Consider the following 21,730-nt stretch of genomic DNA (forward strand, 5'->3'; position numbering starts at 1 on the left):
ATAGGAATGGGAGCTGGATTTAGAGCACAATGAGAAAGATTTGCTGATCATGTGTTGTAGAAATTGTACATTTATATATATATATATATATATGTATATATATATATATATATATATATATATATATATATATATATATAAAATGCAGAAATATACTGTGTATATATAACAGGCTATTTTAACAACACCAACCTAGCCATTCTCATTGAGGTGTCTGCTTAACCATTGCAAAGAACCATGTCCATGTCTGGTGGCTGGTACCAGGTACTATTGTCAAATGCAAGTAGACTTTGGGGAGTTGACTGGAGACCTGTAGCTATAATGTAGTCAAAATATTCCTTAAATTCCAGAATTACAATATTGATTGGCACATTGTTAAACAAAACAAAAGATCTATTATGGAAAAAAAAACATGATGAGTTGGTTAGAGTGAATCAGTCAAGTGGGAGTCTTTTCTACATTTAATCTAATGGAGAACATTAGAGACACAGCAGATGGCAGATTACTGTCAAAACACTTTTTAACGTTTTTCAAATTGACTTTTAAAAAACTAAATACAGTAGAAATGGTGACAGTGTGTCACGATGCCACAATAAACATATTGTGTGTGTAAATTCTGTTTTATTAAACTTAAAAAATATGCAGTTCAGATGACCTTTGGGTCTCAATCAAAGTTTTCCTCATACATCACTAATCACATTCACGCTTCAACACTTTTAAACATTTATATCAAAATATAAATGTTTTTTATTTCGAATAGTAGCATATTGATGTGTGCAAATAATGTTAAAGCAGCCTGATGAGTGTCACAGTTTAAACTAAACAAACACTGTCATTTCAAAATCAAAGAGAGCCAATAATGTGTTGAGTTTGAGGGGTTTGATCAAGTTGCTCTGACAGCGTCTTTCTGAGGGAGAGAGGCACCGCCTGCTTTCTCACCATCACCCTCTCTCCATTTTCAGCTGTCCAATTTTCACGAGAAATCATCTTGATTTCCATCCACTGATGGAAAGAAGAACAAAAGCCATTTGAGCTCTGTGGACCGGGAATGAGCTCCAACATTAGGAGCTGTCAGAGTGAAAAGTCCTCAGGGCTGAGCGAGAAGACGCAGCACTTGAATATTCCCACAGAATCATAATATATTTACAATTCAGGTTTGGTTGTGACAGAAAGACAGGTTTTCAGCATGGCGTTTTCTTCAGTTTAACCGCTGCCTTCATGCCACATTAAACAGGAACAAGCATAGCTGTGCATTAACTAGACTGTGCTGTTTCTGCAGCTCTTCAGGTGTCACTATTGGGTGTCCAACTACAGCCGAGTTGACATAAACACTGGTGTAAAAGAGATTCTTTTTAAACGTGCTGTGTGCATGAAGCAAGTGAATGGGCTCACTTTAAACTGTGTTTTAACTGCTCTCAAACCTTGTCAGGGAAGGTTTAATGCATCAAAACTCATCCTGCTCACCATAATAATCTACTTATCATCCAGTGGGTCAAAGCATGTCTGTGGATTTGGACCAAACATTAATGGAAGATGTCGGCTCTCAATCTGAGAGTAAAGTCCTGTGGTTGTGGTTCATATGTAACATTGGATAGTCTGTCAGGTTTGAGTGAGACAAATGTAGGAGGACAGGGGGATGATGGAAACATAGAGAGTCGGGCTCACACATCCAACCTACTGCCATGTTCCCAATCAACACCTTGCTGATGGCTAGGTCTGTTCCAATTGGAGCTCAGCAGAAGCAAAGACGCTGTTAAATCAAGCAATTTTCATCAGTCTGCTTCCATTTTTCACTCTTATATCCTAGTTTTTGAGTGAAAAGTCTTGCAGTACAGTGTCCTTTTTTATAAATCATGGGCAAAGAACATTTACTGAACCTGAATGCAGCATCTACTGCAAATAATAATAATAACAGTTTTATTTAAAACAAGTAATAAAGAAAGGGTATGTACAGCGTGATATATCAGGAGACAAGTGACTATTAGAAGGAACAATGAGAAAGTTTGAATTTCAGTGACTTTGTAAAGGTCAGAGCGTCCAACTAGCAGCTCTTCTGTGACAGTATCAAAAGTGGTTCAAGGAAGGACAAGACACTTTTGATAGAATCAAGGGGACTATATGGATAGTTGCACATGCATCTCTTACCTTTTGGAACACTTCACACCAAGATTAGCTAAAGATATTGATGAGCTCTGAATGTTACTCAACTTGGTTGTAGACCACAGAGTGCGTCTGAAGTGTCTGGTTCTGGACTTGGTCAGCCTTTCGCTGGTTTCTCATCGGGTTTCACGGCTGGTTTCGCAGCAGGTTTCAACACTTCTTCTAGGCTTATGATCGTCACCACTGGTTGAAAACTGACTTTGAGTGAAATTCTTTCAGCTTCAATCAGCTTGTTTTTTGGTGGTTCATGGGTTTGTGGGTGTGTTCTGTGGGTTTGGATGAAAAACTTAATTTGAAAAAAAAAATAAATGTGAATTTAACTCAGAAAACAGATTGTAACTTTCAAAGCAAGATGAGAGCAGAGATATTTTAGGTCGTAAATTCCTTGCTGGCAACCTAGGAGAGCAAGGACGGGGAAAGACAAATGGTTCAATTCGCTGTTCCTGTAGTCAACAGGGGTGCTGTGGTATCTGACAAGTCACAGACATGGTCTCCTACAGTCTAAAGTGTGATTATGCTCAAAAATAGTTTCTCTGTCAGCTTGGAAGATGGTAGAAAATGGCTAAAAAGGCAGTTGGATTTAAAGAGCTTTTTTAGGCCAATAATTGAAGCTAGGCCTGAGGTAAAGAAGTCCAAGGTTGTTTCTGTGGGAATTGCAGAAAAGAGCAGCACAGCAGCAGTTAGCGTAGTGAGTAGCAGCACCTGTAGCAATGTTGCTAATGCAGGAGAACCTGGAGCTTTGTGGACTGGACCTGGAGGAGCCGACCGCTGGACGATCTAAGGGTGCGGGTGGAGCTTTGGAGAGGGATGACTCTATACTCCCTCCACTGGGAGCCAGTGGAGGGAGCATAGAATGAGAGTGATATGCTCATACTTGCGTACTTGCATTAGGATTCTTGCGGCACTGTTCTGAAGGTATGTTTTTGGAGGTGATCCCAGTAAAAAGTCCATTGCAGTAAAAATTGCAAGTGAAAAACTTGTGAGGATACAAATGACTCCATGGCTGTTTTTTTTTTTTTTTTATGCTGTTTTGCTGTTTTGGACAAATAAAGGTCAGCACACGTTACATTTTCATTTTCTGCCGTGCTGCTGATTCATTATAGGAATTATGGTATGGGTGTAGTAAAAGTTTGTAAATATTTTGTTTTCGTGCGTCTCTGTGTTCTGAAAGTTTGGTGACCTTTGTGGCTAATTTAGCGGTGGTTTTGCGCTGTCCGTGGTGCTGAAACATGGCAGATTTTACAGCTGTCACTCAGAGAGAGAGATGGATGCACTCCGTCACGGGCGATTGTCCGTGCTTCTCCTGGCTGATTCATCATTCTTTTGTTAAATATTTATGTTAATTGGCTGTGTTCACGTGTTGTTATTGGCCCATTTAGTTAGCAAAAGGCGCTTTAAATGTTTTTATTCCGTGGCATTTTTTTCTGTTTTACTGCCGTAACAACACCCGGGCTGTGTTGTGGGACCTGTTGATTTACAAATTAAGTAGTGCATATAACATATTTTAACTACCGTTTTCAGGCTAGGGTCAACTCTACCCATAAATCACTGATACCCACAGACGCAAAAAAATCCTCACCTTAACAGTTCACTAAATGCAGACACGAAGAAGAGCTTAAGCAGTTTCTCTACACACTATTGTCTTCTCCTTTTCAACTTCTTCAGGACTTTGAAGGAGGCGATGTGAATCCAAACTGGAGATTTTGAGTTGAATCCATTGATATTACAGACCAGTTTTAGTAGGGTCAAGTTTTTCAGTTTGTTTTTTTCTTTCTCAATTTTAGAAAAGCTAAGCTACCAGTTGTGTCGTTGCACTCCGATGCAGCGGTTAGGGACAAACATCCGCTTAGATCTGTCATTTTTAAATGTGCAATAACAATTGCGTAAGCGACCATCACCTTTTAGCCATTCAAATGGTGCATTTGTTAAGCATTTAAGACTTACTGTAAATTCAATTATTTGACTTTCCTAGAGGCTCCAATCCTTTTGAGGATTTCCAGTATAAACAAACTGTAATCCCTCAACCAAAGCCCACATCAGCTTCCTGTACTGATGCAAGCAAGTGATGATTCATGTGATAATACCCGTTTTTAGTGTGTACCATTGTGCTGAATGTGGAACAGAGCTTTGCTTTATTCTGTAAGACTTTAGGGGGTACAGCAGCACTCGGTCACAAAGCGTGGAAACCTGCTAACTAAAACAGACTGTTTTAGTAAGACTTCTTCGCTTGGGTCCACAGTGTCTCTAAGCCTATAGCTGACTTCTCTCATTGCTTTTTGTACGACTTTCCATGATTGCATGGCTCACTGAAGCTGCCAGTATTTGGACATTGGTTCAGTCACCAAACACTCAGGGCCATGTTTGGGTACTGAGGTTTCAAAAAGGATCAAGGAGCTAACAAAGTGCCTCTGATGTGTGAAGCACTTGTCAAGAGGAGGCAGTTAGAGTGATGTAAAGAGTAGGGAAATGTGGTGCCTGGTTCCTTAAAGGTGTTAGGGTTCGAATCAGCATTAAGAACGACAGGACCCAGAGCTGATTTGTTTTAATTTTATTGTGAAAGCAGGATGTGATTGTTCAGAGTAGACTTATCCATGTAAACATTTCATATCACACAGGCTCCACAAACAAACCGTACAGACGCATGAGAGGAGTTCATCCATCTGTGACTGTAACTTTATTATTTTAACATTTATTATTGTAGCATTCTGTTGGATGTCGAATAAATAAAACATTCTAAGTAATAAATATTTGTTATGATGTATAATTAAAACAATAAGGTTTTTTATTGACACTAGTAATCAATTATTATAGAAATGTTGAGGAGCCTATTGGGAGCCGAGCCAATTGAGCTGTTTCTCTGAAAAGAATCAAAGTTCTCATCACTGAGGGTTGGTTCAGACTTTTATATCTTACATTATTTATGATTCACTTTCGTGCATTTGTGAGCCATTTGTGAAGTTTTACTACTGCCCAAAAGCCTAAACAACACATTTGGGGTTATGAAATGACGGTGTTGGTTTTTAACACAGGGAATTTTTCACGCGCATTGATTTTGAAATTAAAGAAGGTACCTGCTCAAACTTCCCAGACTCCATTTATATCATAAAATAGATACATCATTGATCCTCGAGGAATAGTAATGAGATAACTGGTTCTACACTGGTGCGACCATTTGAATGAAGCAAATATTTAACATATTTACTGATATGCAGCCATATTTTCCTGCTCTCCAAAAAACATTTGTTCTATCAACCTATTGTTGGTGTATGTGACTGATAAGATGCTAGCTATCTTTATCTCTTATATATATATATAGTAAAATTAATTGTCCTGATTATTTATTTTCTATAGGTAAATTTGATGACAAATTTAGAAGTATTTGTCTCCTGAAGCCAAAGGCTGAGGTAACTAGTGAGTTGCCTGAGGCTTGACCACCTCTGATCAACTCACTGATGTGGGAGTAATGCAGTATGGATTATTCTTCAGCCTCGATCATGTGAAAGCATGCAGGTTTTCATTCAAGTTCATTTAAGCATGTCACACAGAATAGCTGTAGAAATGTACAGTAGTTTAGGTTCATCTTCAGTGGTTTACTCTCATAAGAGAAATCATTGGAATTTTTCTAAGAGTTTAAATGCAGAATGACTCGACAAGGGTTATATCCGGTTTAAACAATGTTTAACAAAAAACCAGGACTTGTTCGGCTCATGGCCTATCAAAATAGCTAAGAAATAAAACACTGTTCATTATTATTCGGAAATGTAACAAATAATGTACATATGAGGGTGGTATGTAGATCACAATTTTTCTTCTCTTGCCTGACAATATAGGTCATCATCTTTAAGTGAAAAATATTGTGGAAATGCTTGATACTCTCCCAAAACATGTAGGTGAGGGTTTAGCTCAGCCGGCAGCCCCAGCGCCCTAAGAGGCTGAGGGGCCCAACCCAGCAGACACGAGGGGGCCACGGTACCCACCTCCCCCCTAGGCCCCCTCCACTCCTTTTCTTATGCCACCTTTTTTTTTTGTATATCTTATTCTTGTAGTCACAAAGTTGAGACTTACTTCTGGAAGAAAGGAGCAGCTGACCGAAGCTTTTATTTAGGCAATTTTATTTATACAAATAATTTCTTGTACAGTAAGTAAGTTTTTATTTGTTTAGTATAAATAAATGTTACCTTGTGTCTTAAGTTAGCCTATGTATGATTACATCATTGGAATCAGCTTATTTAAAATTATCTTATACAAACTGCAATGTTTTGATGCCATAATTTGCCTTAACACACTATGCATTGTATCAATTTTTGAATCAATTGAATCGAGAATCGATTTTGAATCGAATCGTGACCCTAAGAATCGGAATCGAATCGTAAGACACCCAAAGATTCACATCCCTATAATTCACAGGGGTGAAATTGCACACAAATGGGTGATATTGGCCTGAAATATGCATGTGAGGGTATACATTGTCATTTTGCAAATTCTGCTTGATTTTGTTAAAAACAAAACAACTAATAAATTGATAACAATATTGGCATTTACATTTCCGGTAGTGAATATCGTAGTTTCTGTCTGTTTTTATGCAGTCACGAAAAGTCATAGGCTGTAAATGTCACACCCGTAAACAGATCAACATAACAATGAAGACCTGCCAAGTTCTGACCTTCACAATGTAGCAGGCCAGCCCATCAGACCACCTAACCTAACCTCATGGTCTCCAGATTAAAACACTAAAATAGCTGCCCCCAGTCCAACAAACTACACCATTTCTGTTCCAGGTCATCACTTTACTGGGTAAGCTCCAGACTGTCTCACTACCAAAGCATAACCAATCCATCCCACGACCATATCATCACCTCACTGAGATTGCAGTCTGATACCTTCCACATTACACATTTTTTACCATACCGTACGGATCATCAGATTGAAGCGTTCTAGTTTAGAGGGATGTGTTTGTTGGATGACGTACACAAGAACTACGTACACAAGAACCTAAAAAATATGTTAGGTTTGTTAAATGCATCTGATTGTTCTGATGGTAGCGTAGACTTGCCCGTTTTAAGGCGTCTTCCTTGTTAAGATAGATGATAGTGTCATCCACATGCTGCGCCCACAGGCATTTTCAAATTCCCATTCCTCCTTTCCTTGTAAGCGCAATGTCAAAATCCATACACTGTAATATTCCTAATCTGTTTAGGAATAACATCATAACGTCCAAGGAACTGGATGACACATTTCACTGTTATTGAAGCAGAAATACGAATAGTGGGCTTCTTGTAATTAAAACATGATAAGCTAAAGCTGATTGGCTAAATTCTCCAAAATGGCGATGCCCACTTATAAGGCAACATTATGCATGTTTGAAGCTAAAAGTTGATATAAATTCCTCCAGAAATATTTCTTACACAAGTTAGCAACATTTTATTATTCAATTCATCTAAAGTGCATTCATGTGATGGGTAGGATACATTGTATTGTATTTCCTTTATACTTTTTATTTTAATCTATGGACCAATTGTGTGTCTGAAATAAAGTTATATATATTGCTTTAAGTTGGGAAACAGACAAATTTGGTGGCTGGGCATCATTAGCTGGGTTTCAATTTCAGATTTTAGCATAAAAAAAGCAATATTTAAGTGTCGACAAAGTATAATTGCTCTTTGAACGTGTTTCCATTGAACGTTGCTTTGGGCAGGAGCCTCGTAACTCTTGTGAAATCTCACCCCGCGAGATTTGCTGCAGAAAGACAGATGTTCAGAACCTCCTTATAACACTCTGTATTCCTTTATTATTCACGTTTAATGTGGCAGTAATGATTTTTGACTATAATGCTAGGAAATGTCCCTCTTCTGTTTACACGTACAGTGCCATGTTTTTTCGGAGAGCAGTATTTGTGTGACCATGTACCTCACATCATGTGACCATGTAGGCATGCACATCACGCTCTGTGACGTGTATTTTTCGGAAAATGTGTTTCCATGGCGCTTTTGTGACACATTTCAATATTGAAACGTCTGAAATTCCTCCTCATGAAAGCGTAAAAACATTTTAGAGATATTTGAGTCCTTTTTCGAAATTCAGCTGTTTTCATTACCAGTTTTTATTGTGCTATTTAGATTTTCTTTTTCCAAGGGCAATGGAAATGCAGCTACTAAAACAGTGTTGTGCTGTGTGTTCTCAGTCTGGAAGTGCTTGGTCAGCATATTAAATTTCAATAAAATCTGTCATATTTGTCACGTTTCTCTGCCTAGTCTGACTCTCACTAGTCAAGTTACGTCCAATAACATGATAAACTATATTTTAAAGAGCTCAATAGACACTTCAGAAGCTGTATTACATTTGACTCCAAGCATATTCTAAATCGATATTTCTCAGACGTTAAAATGTGTTATGTTTGTTTTTCACTTTGTCAGCGTCTTCATTTGTTCTGGTCTAAACTCTCCTTTTAATTAATAAGTTTGTGTAATTATACAGTAGGGTGTTGGACTGCTCAGCCCACGGTTGTACAGTAGATGGGGGGAAAAAAAAGGGGCTCCGAGACCTTGTAATTGATTCCCGGCTCAGGATGAATAAAACACATCTCATTCAAGGAAAAAAACTATAAAATAATTATGAAAAGCCATTTAGTTGACAGCTGATCTCTCTCACTACCACTTTAATAAAGCATGCTGTAACATTGAATAATGGTTGCATAAATGAACACACACGGGGAAATGTGTGCATTAACATGTGAGTGATCTGTAAGATTCAGACTGATTTGCAATCTTTTAGTGAAGCTTCATTTCCCATCGTAAACTGGAAGCTAACGGCACTAAAATGCAATAATCTGCACAGCACCCTGGAGTCTCCTTATTGAAAAATTCACGTCTGTTTCTAATATTGCCAAACACAGTACTAACATTAGTGATAATTGCAAAAAAAAAAAAAAAAAAAAAAAAAGAAGTAGAGATTGCCCACACTGGTCAAATTTCTAATGTGCACATGTGCAAATATCCCTCCACCAGTCTAGCCACTGTAACTTGTTCTGTGAGCTCTCCCACGCTGGAGCACCGAAGTGGAACATTTCTTTCCAACTTGGAGCTAGAATATGTTTGCGCAGCAGAAAGCCAAGTGGCTCTCTGCTGCGAAGAGCAGGTGATACCTCAGCGGGTTTAAAAAAAAAAAAAAAAGCGAGGCACTTCAGGGTATTGTACGAGATTCCACACCTGAGCACCCAAGTGCAATTAATTGTAGCTAAAAATACACAACAGCGACTTGATTGGATTTTAGGGGGATGAATGAAAAGCATAAAATGATGTCTGTGCGCTGCATATTGCCAGTGACATCCCTGGAAATTAATGTTAAACTCGATATTGCCTCAGTCCTGTGCAGTCACAGAGAAAAAAAAAAAAAACATCATACTTATATTATCACATATGCCTTCCTTCATGATTAGTGTTAAATACAGATACAGATGATTTATACGCAGTACGAGATGCACTACTGCTGCTACTTACTATCTGTACGCTTTCTGAATGTGTGCATAAAAAACTAATAAAGAGCCTCATTCGAACATAAAATGCAGTTGATCTGCTAATGCTCTGCACTGAGTATTGAGTCTTTCAAATGAGCGAAATAAAGCCAGCTATCTATTTAGCGCATTTGCCTCTGATGAACATCTCATGTGAAATCTCTGCCAGAACATGCAAAGTATTAGGATGAGGAGATGCAAAATCTAATGAAATCTAAACCATAAATGTTATACAGTTAGTGATTAAACAGTGTCTATTATATTCTGTCTCAGTGTCCAGAACTTTCAAGCCCCACCTGTGCCCATTAGCCCCCCCCCCCTCAAAAAAAAAAACTAGATTAGCTAATCACCTGCATAAAAAACAATCATCAAATTTGATTAAATATGCAGGTAAAAAACAACAACAACAATGACATTGTGTGCTAAAAAGCTTAAGAAAACAAAAAAAGGAAATTTAGTTCACGTATAAAAGGAACTAACAGTGAAAAGGTAACATGTTTCATATTGCAAGTAACATATTTCATAAATAAATAAAATAAAAAACTAGATTGAGCAAATAACCTGCATAAAAACAAATGTAAAAGTGCAGTAGTAAAAAAAAAATACATGATTGTAATTGACTGACTATGTAAATTTTTGCAACATATCTGACTGAACATGGTCTGTTGAAAAAACTTAATAAATTTTTTTTATTTTTCAAATGAAATAAAAAAACAAGTGCTTGTCAAACTGGACTATTCAGTACCTATGAAATAGCTCACAGTTTCAGAAAGGTTGGTGAGCCCTGCTATAGTTTATCTTCGATACAGATTTTAGAGACAAACGTAATACCAGCACGGTTTCAGTGTCTGTTGGGTTCACTTTCAGCAGTTCTTGCTTCTGAAGCTCCTTTTTCTGGTTTCTGGCCCTAAAGATGCTGCAGAGCTCAGGTTGCTACACCTTTTTCAAAGAAACCAACAAACCGTGCTCTCACTGGGCTCCCCTGAGCACAGAGGGGAACTTGTGGGTCGTGCCCTTGTAAAGTAAAGCCCACGGCTGTCCTTCTGCCTGACGGAGTACAGCACCGGGCACTCGTCCATGCTGCATCACGCCTCACTTGGCTTATCTCATGAAAACTCATTTCGGGCATCCTCTGATGACAGCGGCCCTCGACAGTCACCCTTCCCTTCCTTCATGCCTCATCCTTCCCTCGTATGGTTTTTCCTTGACATCTGATGCCTCTCATCCTGAAGTGGAGTCACTTCCAGATAAAACAACTCTCTTCACCCAAATCCTTCCCCTGAACTGACTGGGCTATCAGATCCACAGGGATCGATGGGCTGCTTCACGTCAAGTGAACCGCCACTAATTATCAACTGTTCAGCATTAGGGATCAGTAGTGGGCACTTCATTTAAGGGCTTGTTTTCCTATTTTATTGTGGTTTTTAGTTCAGTCTAACCCCTGAAAAGGGAGCGTGTGTTCACAAAATAATATAAATCCTTTCAGATTGCATAATTGTAACATCAAACAGTTTCACGCTGGTTAATCGCTCTTGACCTTTTTACCTGTGCTATGAAAACAAGGCTTTTACCACTGCTGCTTTTTTAACGCAGGATAATTAGGAGATGATGTAGTGTTGCAGTAATGGTAACACAGCTAATCATAAGTTAAGATAGACTGAAACCACCACAGGGACTAGAGCAGGAGCAATCACATGAAACAACAATGAGACACCAAGTGCTCTTTGTTCAAACGCTCAGCTAAATAGTGAGGGAGGCTGGATTAGGAATGGGCTACAGCTGGGTGCCAAATATGAGGGCGCTAATTCCTCACAACCCAAACGCCTGGGAGGTGGAATACATGGGAACACAAAGACAGAATGAGTTAACACAAGAATCAAAACAGGAATTGGGGACTTAGTGAAAAAGGGTTTCACTAAAAGAGGGCCACGAGGGCTAAAAACAAACAAATTACAACCATTGGCAACAGAATTGTAATTCTATATCGATTTCTTTAGATAATTCTTGTTGGCGTTGTTGTTGTCCAGCTCACTTGAGGTCAAACTGGACTAAATTTAGCCAAAGGTATCTGCTGGAGTTAATATGGAGCAAAACTCATATCTCGATATTTCTTCTCAAAATGGCGATATACGACAAATAAAATTCTGGGTTAAATTTGCTGATGCCAAATGCCACATTTATTAACAAAGAGCTGCACAATATGTGCTGATGGTGCCTATCCCAGTTTACTTTAGTTACATAACAGGGCAAAGACACAGACACTTATTCAATACTATAGTTATTTCAGAGATTTTAATAGACATAACTGATATTGAAACTACGCCTGCATGCATGAAATTTTGCCATCAAAGCTCACTGTAAGTTATCTCTAAGCACCTTAATATGCCTGGTATATTGACATAAGTCAACATTTGTCATGTCGGTTTGCAGCATGTCGGTTTATGACTGTACAAAAGCCAAGCAAGCATTAGGAGAACATGCAAACTCTTAGCAGGGTCTCACTGCCACCTCAGAAGTCGAACCCAAGGTCTGTATGTTGGGTTATGTGCTGCCCTGACGTCAGCCATTTTAACACGTGCGACCTTGGCTCACGTTAGAAGTAAGTTATACCTCAACAGACGAGCTGCTGTAGCTCAAAGTCAGGAAACTTCCTGCACTGATAGACAGATGTCAGATTACACAGTTTGTTTACAGTCATCCGCTTGTGACCCCTGAATGTCACTTCCTAACATTACTTGAGCCTAAATTACCCTGAGATGTCTGTGTGGGTCTGTCATTTCAACTCATATGTAAATGTTACATTTTCATTTCAAAAATATGTAAATAGATTGAATTATTATTGGCTTTTTATTGTTTCTTGAAATATTTAAAGAGTGTTTTTTTTTTTTTTTTGTTTCAAATGTTCACATTTTGCACATATTGCTATGTTGGGGTAACCTGGCAAGAGCCCTAATTCGAGTTCTCCACATTGATCTGGTTATGTGTCTGGCGAATCCTTTCGGAAACAGGGAGGGACATGAACAGAATGCTTGAAGCTGATTGGGCGAAGCGCCTGTCCACCATGATTTGTTTTAGCTTTTTAGTGTTTGTGAACACCAGAATCCATCTTGCAGACAAGGTTAATGTTGGGACATTAATCAGAAAAAAACACTCCTACACACACACACACACATATGAAAACGCTGTCAAACACACACCAAATATATTCTCTCGTGGACCGATATCAAACTGCTTACCCGCATATGTAGAATAATCACGTATGCACATAATTAGAATCGCATACGCACATATGTAGAATCCTTCACGCACATATGTAAAATTGTGTGCGTACCTTCCGGTTACACTGAAATCTCAGTTGGGTGTGTGAAAGCTTTTCATATGTATGCATTCGTGATTATATATACAGTATGTGCGTGCACAATTTTACATACGTGCGTTGCAGGATTGTACATATGTGCGTGCGTGATTGTACATATGTGGATAATCACTTTTATACGTATGCGTGAGAGGATAAATTTGATGTGTGTGTGAGAGCGTTTTCATATATGTGGGTGAGTGTTTTTTTCTGAATAATGTCCCTATTGGCCCCTCATATATTGCTTTAAAATGTTTGTTGCTAAAACATAAAGGTTTTCCTGCAGTTCATACTTACTTTTGGGAGAAAAACCTTTTGTACTTTTGAAAGGCACAACAAAGAGAGCAGATTAGGGACAGACATTATACTGTACATCCCCAGATGTAATTGTCTGAGATCTAATTTATTTGACATTTTTCTCCCTGCAGAGTCGGAAACACGCTAACAAAGTGCGGCTGTATTACATGCTACATCCCGTGGATGGAGGCTGTCCTGCCAAGAAGCTCCGCACAGACAATGTGAGTCGTTGGTGAACCTTTCATTCTTCTGTAATCTGTGCATGACCTGCTCACTGCCATCCGCCCCAAACTCTCTCACAGAAAAGCTTTTGTGCCAATAGATTTTCCTGTGTGTCCAACACCGGTGTGACCTCCTCTCCTCCCTGGGGTGTGTCTGAATAGCTTAGAGATAAACAGGCACGCTTCTAGACCAGTGAACAATAGAACAGTGCTGTGCGTGTAGATCGCAGTCCTCCCTGTCATGTACATCAGAACAACATAACGTGTCTGACAGAATCACACGTCCTGACATTTACTGGTCGATATGCATTGTTTCACTGCTGCAGCTGATATGTCTGATTCTCTGGTGGCTTTTGTACTTATTTCTGCTCTGTCCTTTCATAAAGGTGGACGTGTCAAGCATTTGTGCCTCATTGTTGTTTGATGATCCCAGAGTGCTGCTGTCCTGCTTGTTTTAGATTTCTTGCCAGATTTTTCACAAAGCTAAATGATGATGCATTCATTAGATTCTGGTGCGTTAAAACGTGCAGGACAGTGGTTCTCTAGGACTAGAAATGTACTTTACTGTGGCTATGATTGTGATGACGGTGATGGTGTTGATGAGTATTGCAACGATAATAATAATTGGAATTATCATGACAATGATGTTTATTTTGATAATGATGATGTTTACGGGTGTAACCAAAAATTGATTCAGCAATATATTGCGATATTTCACCGCGCGATTATTGTATCGATCCAAAAAATGTCCAGATCGATTTTTTTAATCATGTTTTTTATCGAAAAAATTGCGCTAACATATGCATAGCACGTAACGCCCGGTCACTAGGTGTCAGTGAACCACATCAGACCGTGTTAAACTACCTCACTCCTCACTGCATTTTAGCTTGGAAGTTTATTGCACTTTATTTTCGTAAAACATACTGGGCACTTTTATAGATGTATGTGGTTACTTTAAAAAAAAAAAAAAAATCTGAATCTGTTGTAGAAGCAAAAGTTAAACATTTTGGAAAAATATAATTACCACTTGTTTTTGATATTGGTACGTGAATTACCATTAACTTGTTCTCATAAATTAAAAAAAAAATAAAGAAATTGTGTTTCATACCATTTTGTACTTGTAAAGGTGAAATTTGTAATTATTGGTATTGCGATGTATAGCGTATTGTTTAGTATCTGGATATATTGTGTTGTGACATGCAAATCGTGAATCGTACCCTATCGTTGGAATCATCAGGTAATGCACACCCCAAATGATGACGACGATGACGATGGTAAAGATAGTGATTGTGATGATGGCAATTTTATTATATCCTTTATTTAACCAGATAAAAGCCTCACTGAGATTAGAAGTCTCTTTTTCAAGAGGGACTTGGCAAATTACCATGTGATAATTATTGTAACGACGGATGGATACATAGATTCATTTCAGCAGCACAACAAAGAAAAGGAAAGAAGTACAAACACGAATAACTTCAAAAAACATATACAAGTTAAGCCCACATCTAAAACAAAGACACACAGAGAGACTGTGCAAATGAACAGTATTTACAGAGAGAGAGAGAGAGAGATAACTCTGCAGTTCATCCCCACCAGGACTTGTCTTTCAGTGCTCTATTAAACAGCCTGATGGCTGAGGGGAGAAAAGAGTCCCTATAATGTGACCAATGACAGCAGAGCTGCAGCAGCCTTCTGGAGAAGAGGCTCCGCTGTCCCAGCAGAAGGTGGCGGAGTGGATGCCGGGGGTCATCCATGATGGATAACAGTTTGTTTATTCACTTATACAGAGTTTTCCTCTCCACCACAGTCTTTAGGTTGTCCGGTCCACAGCCACTAATGGAGCCGGCCTTTAAATCGTCAACAATGGTGATTATTGCGAAGGATTATTATGATGGTGATAATGATTGCTTGTATTATATGAGAGTGGAGGAACAGATTATCAGACTATTGCTCAATGGTTTCCTACTTCTGCTAAACATAGCAGCATTACAATGTGTTAATGGGTTGGTACAATACGCTTTTTAAGCACAAAATATTTATAATAAATCAAAAGACGCAAGAATATTATGGTAACTCCTTGTCTGAATGATAATTGTTCCTATTCTTATTGTAGGAGGTGTAAAGAGTACTGATATATGTCGTACTCAAGTACAAGTAGTCACTTGATTGAAATTGTACTCCAATACAAGTATGTCATGCATAAAATACTCAGGTATTAGTAAAAAGTAGCTCAATTAAATAGTAATCAACGTAAAAGTTACTTTCACCCCCCACGTTTATTGTTGCCATGGTTCCCTTGCATACAGTAAACATCTCATGTATCACATTACGTCTCAAAAACATAAAAAAACTATTCTAAAACCACACAAAACAACAAAAACCACACAAAACGCACCAAAGAAACATATTGCAATTATAAAACAACAAAAACCAAAAACACAAAATAGCAAAAAAAAAAGTAGTCTTTTAAACCTCACAAAATATAAACCAATGCTTCTCAAAATTTACAAAAAGATTCTAAAACCACACAAAACAACAAAAAACACACAAAACATCTAAAAAAAAAGACACAAAATGATGTAAAAACAGTGTAAAAAATAAATAAATAAAGCTACATTTATGATCTCAAAAACACATCAAATGTCCCATGTGGGTAACTACATAATAGGTAGAAAACCCAACATGAACCATAGAAAGTGGCTTTGATCAGAAATGACACAACCAACAACATATGGATTATGCTCATAAACTGTTGACCTGAGGTCAGTACTGTGGTTTAAAGCAGCGATTCTCAACTGGTGGGTCGGGAGCCCAAAGTGGGTCCCAGACCTGTACTGGATGGGTTGTGGACAGCTGGTCAAAAATAAATAAATACTTAAAATATATTACATTTTAATTAATAAATTACTTACTCTCATGATAGACTTGTTTTTTATTTTGAAAGAAACGTGTCTTTTGACAGGCCTGGTGTGAAATGCATGTTGCACAGGAAAGTGTATAGATTTATGTTTTCAAAAAGATTATGTATGTGTGTATTTTAAAAAAAACTCATTTTGGTTGGTTGAATTAAAAAAAATTGGGTCGCATTTAATTATTGTGGCAAAATGTGGGTCTCAGGGTGAAACCAGTTGAGAACCCCTGGTTTAAAGTGCCAATTTTTCAAATAATTTACTCCATTAAGGTTGAGTTTAGAAATGTAACTAAGTACTTTACTTCTTTTAAAATGTACTTAAGTACAAGCACAATTACTGATTCATAAATATACTCAAAAAAGTACAAGTGTCCATAAAAGCAACTCAATTACAGTAACGTGAGTACTTGTAATTAGTTACTTTCACCTCTGCTTTCAAGCTACAGTCTTTGAAATCCTTCATATAAGCATTTAATAGTTTCCTGAAACATTCCTGGTGCTGAAAGGGTTAATCAAAAGTGCAAAAAAAAAAAAAAGAAGACCTAGCATAATATGGTTAAATCAATGACTGTAAAGCCTGTGTCCCAGTTCAATAAAGCCTTATTGAATTATGTTGCATTTGCCTGCGGAGGTCTCTTATTGTGGAGGGGAGGTTACTAATACACATGATTGATCCACTGTGTTCACATGCTGGCAGATAGCGTGCGTTAAAATAAAATGGCTTCAGCTGAAAAACTGGTCATAAAGTAAGATTTTTTTTATTTTTTAATAAAACCCCCTGATTTTTTTTTTTTTTTTTTAATGCAGTTTTTATTTATCTATCTACAGGTTGTGTTGTGCTTTTAGTTGTTTTTTTATTTTTATCTATAAATCACAAATGATTAAAAAACCAAGAAGATCTAAATCCACTACCTTTGATGTCCCGTGTGGTGCCAAGTGTTGACAGTGATTGCTTGTAATGAGATACCATCTAGCAAGAAAACAACTGTCGAAGCTGCCCACGGAGACACAACCTCCTGCTTTTGGTAAATCGATTACCAGGCGTACGGTGCATGAAGTCGCCTCCGGGTCCCGTGGCTGGATGCTGGTCCATGACACCAGGCGAGAGGCAGAGCCGAGGGATGCGAATTCGGAGCTGATAGGAGGAATCCTCCGAGCCCTGACACTATTCAAATGAAATCAACCTCAGGGTTAATGTCTGCCGCAGCGCCTGAGAAGTCCTGTTTCCCCTGCAGAGCTGAAGGCTGTAGAGATGCTGAGCAGTTTCTATTTTTGCTCCTTTTACTGCTTGTGTTTGTTCTTCTGTTGAGTGTCTCATTGTTAGCAGTGTTTTGTTCTCTGTGTGTAAGCCTTTTTTATTAAGACTGTTGATAGCAGTGTCGATTTTTATTTATTTACATGTTTGTTTGAGTGTTAACAGGATAACGTGCAAAGTACTTGGTAGATTTTTACAACATTTTAATCAAAGATAGACCTTACAGCATGGGAGATTCCATTAGTTTTTGGAGGGGATCTGGATCAATATACTGATCCTGCTTCAGTTATAAAAAATAAAATAATCTCATTATTAGCGAAAGTTCTAAAGTTCATATCTTCATTCATGTTTAATTTAAAAGGAACATATTATGCAATTTTTCACAGATCTCCATTTGTTCTAAGAACCCCAAAAACATAGTAATTGAGGTTTATTTTCCCAAACTCGCCTGTTTTCCAGAGTTTTAGCCTCTGAAAAGTGACTTTCAGAGTAGTTCTGAAATTGGGCCGTTTTTTTTGGGCGTGTCTATAGACGCTCACTCACTTCATGTCTCGCTCGTTTACAGGGTGATCAGTGATCACCAAAGCAATTGTATTTTTGCTATCTACACACTGTTATTTTTTCACCCAAAAAACTGCACATTACAGTAAAACACATGGTTATTGAAGCGGCTGTTGTTATTATTATAATTTTTTTTGTCTGCTGCTATTATTATTTTGAGTCCGTCTTAGCGCTTCAGGGTCCGTGCATCTCAGCAGTCATTCAAACTCTCACCGGAGTGTTAAGCTGCTAAGTCACTTTCTCCTCTTCCATTGCTCTTCTAACTACAGGAATAGTGCATTTAAGGTGATAAACATTTGTTTTCTCCATCCGCTGTGTCAGATTGTGTCACAAACACGTCAGATCAGCGATATGAGGCAATGTTCGCCAATGCGCCAAACCTCAAGAGCGGAGTACACTTCCGCATGAACATAGTGCTTACACTACAGTGTACGTTCACTGTAAAGGCACGGTACAGGCAGCGGGAAAGTTCTGTATTTAGTTTTACCGGTAGCCATCACTCCTTTGCGAGCGTGAAAAACAAAAACAGACCTTCTCCAAAGTTTTTATCAGGTTGGGGGTGGAGTCAATGGGAGGAGTTACCAGCGGAGGGGAGGGTATTTTTTTTTCCCGATTTGACTTGTGACGTCATAAATCTGGAAAATTTGAAACGGAGCAATTTTATCTGTGATGTAAGACTTACAAAGACCTCAAAAAACATATTTCACACTTTGTGTGCGAGTGGACACTCAAGTTACTACATATGTGATCAAAAAAATGTGATCAAAAGTGGATTTTTCATAATATGTCCCCTTTAAAAGGTTATTTGTAGCATCTGCTAGCTATAAAACAACATAACAATCAAGGTGTTCTTCTTCATGTTTGTGAAATTGTAACACCACAGAATTTTAAATAATGTCCCCAAATATAGGAAGAAAGTTCCTAATTTGGTTACATTGCACACAAAATACTACAAAGGGAACTCAGCTATTCAGAGCTTGAGGCAGAACATTATCAGTACATTAAATATTTGTTTTATGTTAACATTATATTATTAGATTGATAATAATTCTGATAATTTCAATAAATTGGCTTAAATCTTAAGTTAGTCTCATCAAAATCCTGTTTTTTTTTTTTTTTTTAGTCAAGTCAACAAAATTTGTGAAATTAAAAGAAGCATTTAGATTAATTTATAGATGCTTCTGACAAAGGGTTAAATCGGGGACGTCAGTATTTCTTTGAGAGCTTTTTTGTGTAGTTTTTATTAGTTTGCACTGAGTCTTGGTGAATAACAAAAAACAGTATTTCGGTTGAGCATCACATGTGTCTCTGTCTTCTGAAACATCACAGTAAATCAGTCTGACCCGGGGCACTTGGTAAAAGGGCACGCTGCACTGTTGGGTGGAGGGGAGGGGAGGGGAGGGGCCAACGCTGCACAGATGTGATGTGACCAGGCTGTAAGGTGGCACTGGCTAAAAATACATTCAGGAGCAGCGCCTCCAGAAACTGTGCAGCTTGGCATGGCCCGACGTCTGGACCCGGTTGAGCTGATGGCATCTGACAGCTGTACATGCTGCTGGTCATGTGAGTCGCAGTGATAACTTGCTTTTGTGTTGGGGGTCGTTTGTGAAACGTCCCATTTTGTGGGATTGCTCGTCATATTGGACAATGAGTGTGGCAAGAAGTCTGTGGTTGGTCGAATAAAATGGTTGCTTTCTCAGTTTAAACCAAGGCCAAAACCAATGCAGCCACGTTGTAACAATTGTTCAAATCCACACAAGTCTATTGAAGACTATTGAATAAATGTTCTCAATTTGTCCGGCCTAGATGAAATAAAAGCAACAGGTCTGAGTTTAGCAATTTTTCTAATATTTTCAAAATGATTCATGTTGTGAGTAATAGACTCCTAGGTTTTTAGTAGCAGAGGCTAAGAACCATGTTTCTTTAGAAATGCTAGGCTTTTTCAATAAAACAAATCTTAGTTCTGGGGTGCTTTCACATATATACCGATTTATAGCAATGTTTTTAAATGTAGACAACGTATAATTGTGCTTTGAACGTTTTTTTCATTTAAGGTTTTTTTTGGCCAGGAATCTCGTAACTCTTGTGAAATCTCATCCCGCGAGACTTCGGCGCAGGAACACAGACGCTCCAAACCTCCTTATAACACTCCACATTCCTTTGTTGTTTCACTTCTAATGTGGCAGTAGTAGTTTCTAAGTATGATACTAAGAGATGTCTCGATCTCCTCTTCTGTTTACACGTATCGCGCCATGTTTTCTCAGAGAGAAGTGGTCATGTGTGACGTGTATTGGCAGAAAAAGTGTTTCCATATTTCAAGATCGAAAGGTCTGAAATTCCTCCTCGTGAAAGCGTAAAAACCTGTTTTTACTGCGCTATTTAGATTTTGCGCATTTGTAATGGAAGCATTTTAATTTGGTCTGATTAGCTTTCACGCTACTCTTTGCCAAGCGCACCAAACTTTTTAAACGTCACGCAGGCAAAATGGCCGGTCGCCTACTGGACAGAATACTGGACCGCTTCCTTCTTGTCTGAGTGAAATACTCTCAACACTCAGGCGAAGAAGATGAAAACAACACTTTAGTCAAAAAAAGGCATTTTTCCATAGGATATCCTAAAACAAACCCCCCAGAAACGTATTTAATGTTAATTCATAACTCAATAACTCATAATCACATGATCCCACAACCCACGCTTATGCGCTACATAAACACAGAGAAGATGACGCCGCTTCGTCGTGCCCATCAGCGATCAAAGGCATCATGCCACCGGTAAGGATGTACGAGTGAAGACGCGAGAATGTATCTGCAGGTGAAACATAAAAAGAGAGAGAGAAGTGAAAAAAATTAATGATGTGGGAGTAATATGGAAGAGGAAGTGTTTGTGACGTGTATGTTTGTGAGCTGTGTGTGTGTGTGTGTGTGTGATTGCTGTGTGCCGCTGCCCAGTCACTGACAAGAGTTGCTTTGTCACAATTGCGTTTCAACTTCATGTCCTGCACTTGGTCCCACTTCCTATATTTGGTCCTGGTTTGCTTTCTCACATCAGAAAAAACGCCCCAGGCTTCACTTGAGGCGGACCGAGACCCACACACTACAGGGGACCAAACTTTGCTTGTTTGGTCCGCACCAGACTTTGAGTAAGTTTTCGCACCACTGCTAAAAGACCGGACTATCACGGGAAGCAGAGCGTGGTGCGGATCAAAAAGGTATAAGTGAAAGCACCTTTCAATGCTAAGCTGTAGAAAGTCATCTGGCAGAAATAACGTCCATGTGCAGTCGCTCTGTCAGTGGCTGGTTCTGGTGTTCGCTCGTCAGTTTCTTCATCTGCCACTTGGTGTTAAATCAGGCCTGCAGCTGTGCTGTGAGATCTGGGCAGAGAGATGAAGCAGCGGTACTGGAGATGGCACAGGTGTCCCGCGCCGCCTTGACTCAACAAGAACTGACGCAAGCCTTATGCT

General features: G+C 38.6%; 1 protein-coding gene across 3 annotated transcripts in view; it reads left to right on the forward strand.

Moving 5' to 3' along the window:
• The window catches only part of zmat4a (zinc finger, matrin-type 4a), a 152,008-nt gene that overhangs the window by 46,749 nt on the left and 83,529 nt on the right, over nt 1-21,730 (forward strand). For 2 of the 3 annotated variants that reach the window (XM_028458460.1, XM_028458462.1), the window contains one exon: nt 13,454-13,543. The exons of the other annotated variant lie outside the window; for it this stretch is intronic. In XM_028458460.1, the coding sequence (XP_028314261.1) occupies nt 13,454-13,543 (90 nt within the window). The remainder of the gene's footprint in view (nt 1-13,453; nt 13,544-21,730) is intronic. 3 annotated transcript variants of the gene reach the window in all.

This window comes from Gouania willdenowi, chromosome 9 (assembly GCF_900634775.1).
Source record: "Gouania willdenowi chromosome 9, fGouWil2.1, whole genome shotgun sequence".
NCBI classification, from domain to species: domain Eukaryota; kingdom Metazoa; phylum Chordata; class Actinopteri; order Blenniiformes; family Gobiesocidae; genus Gouania; species Gouania willdenowi.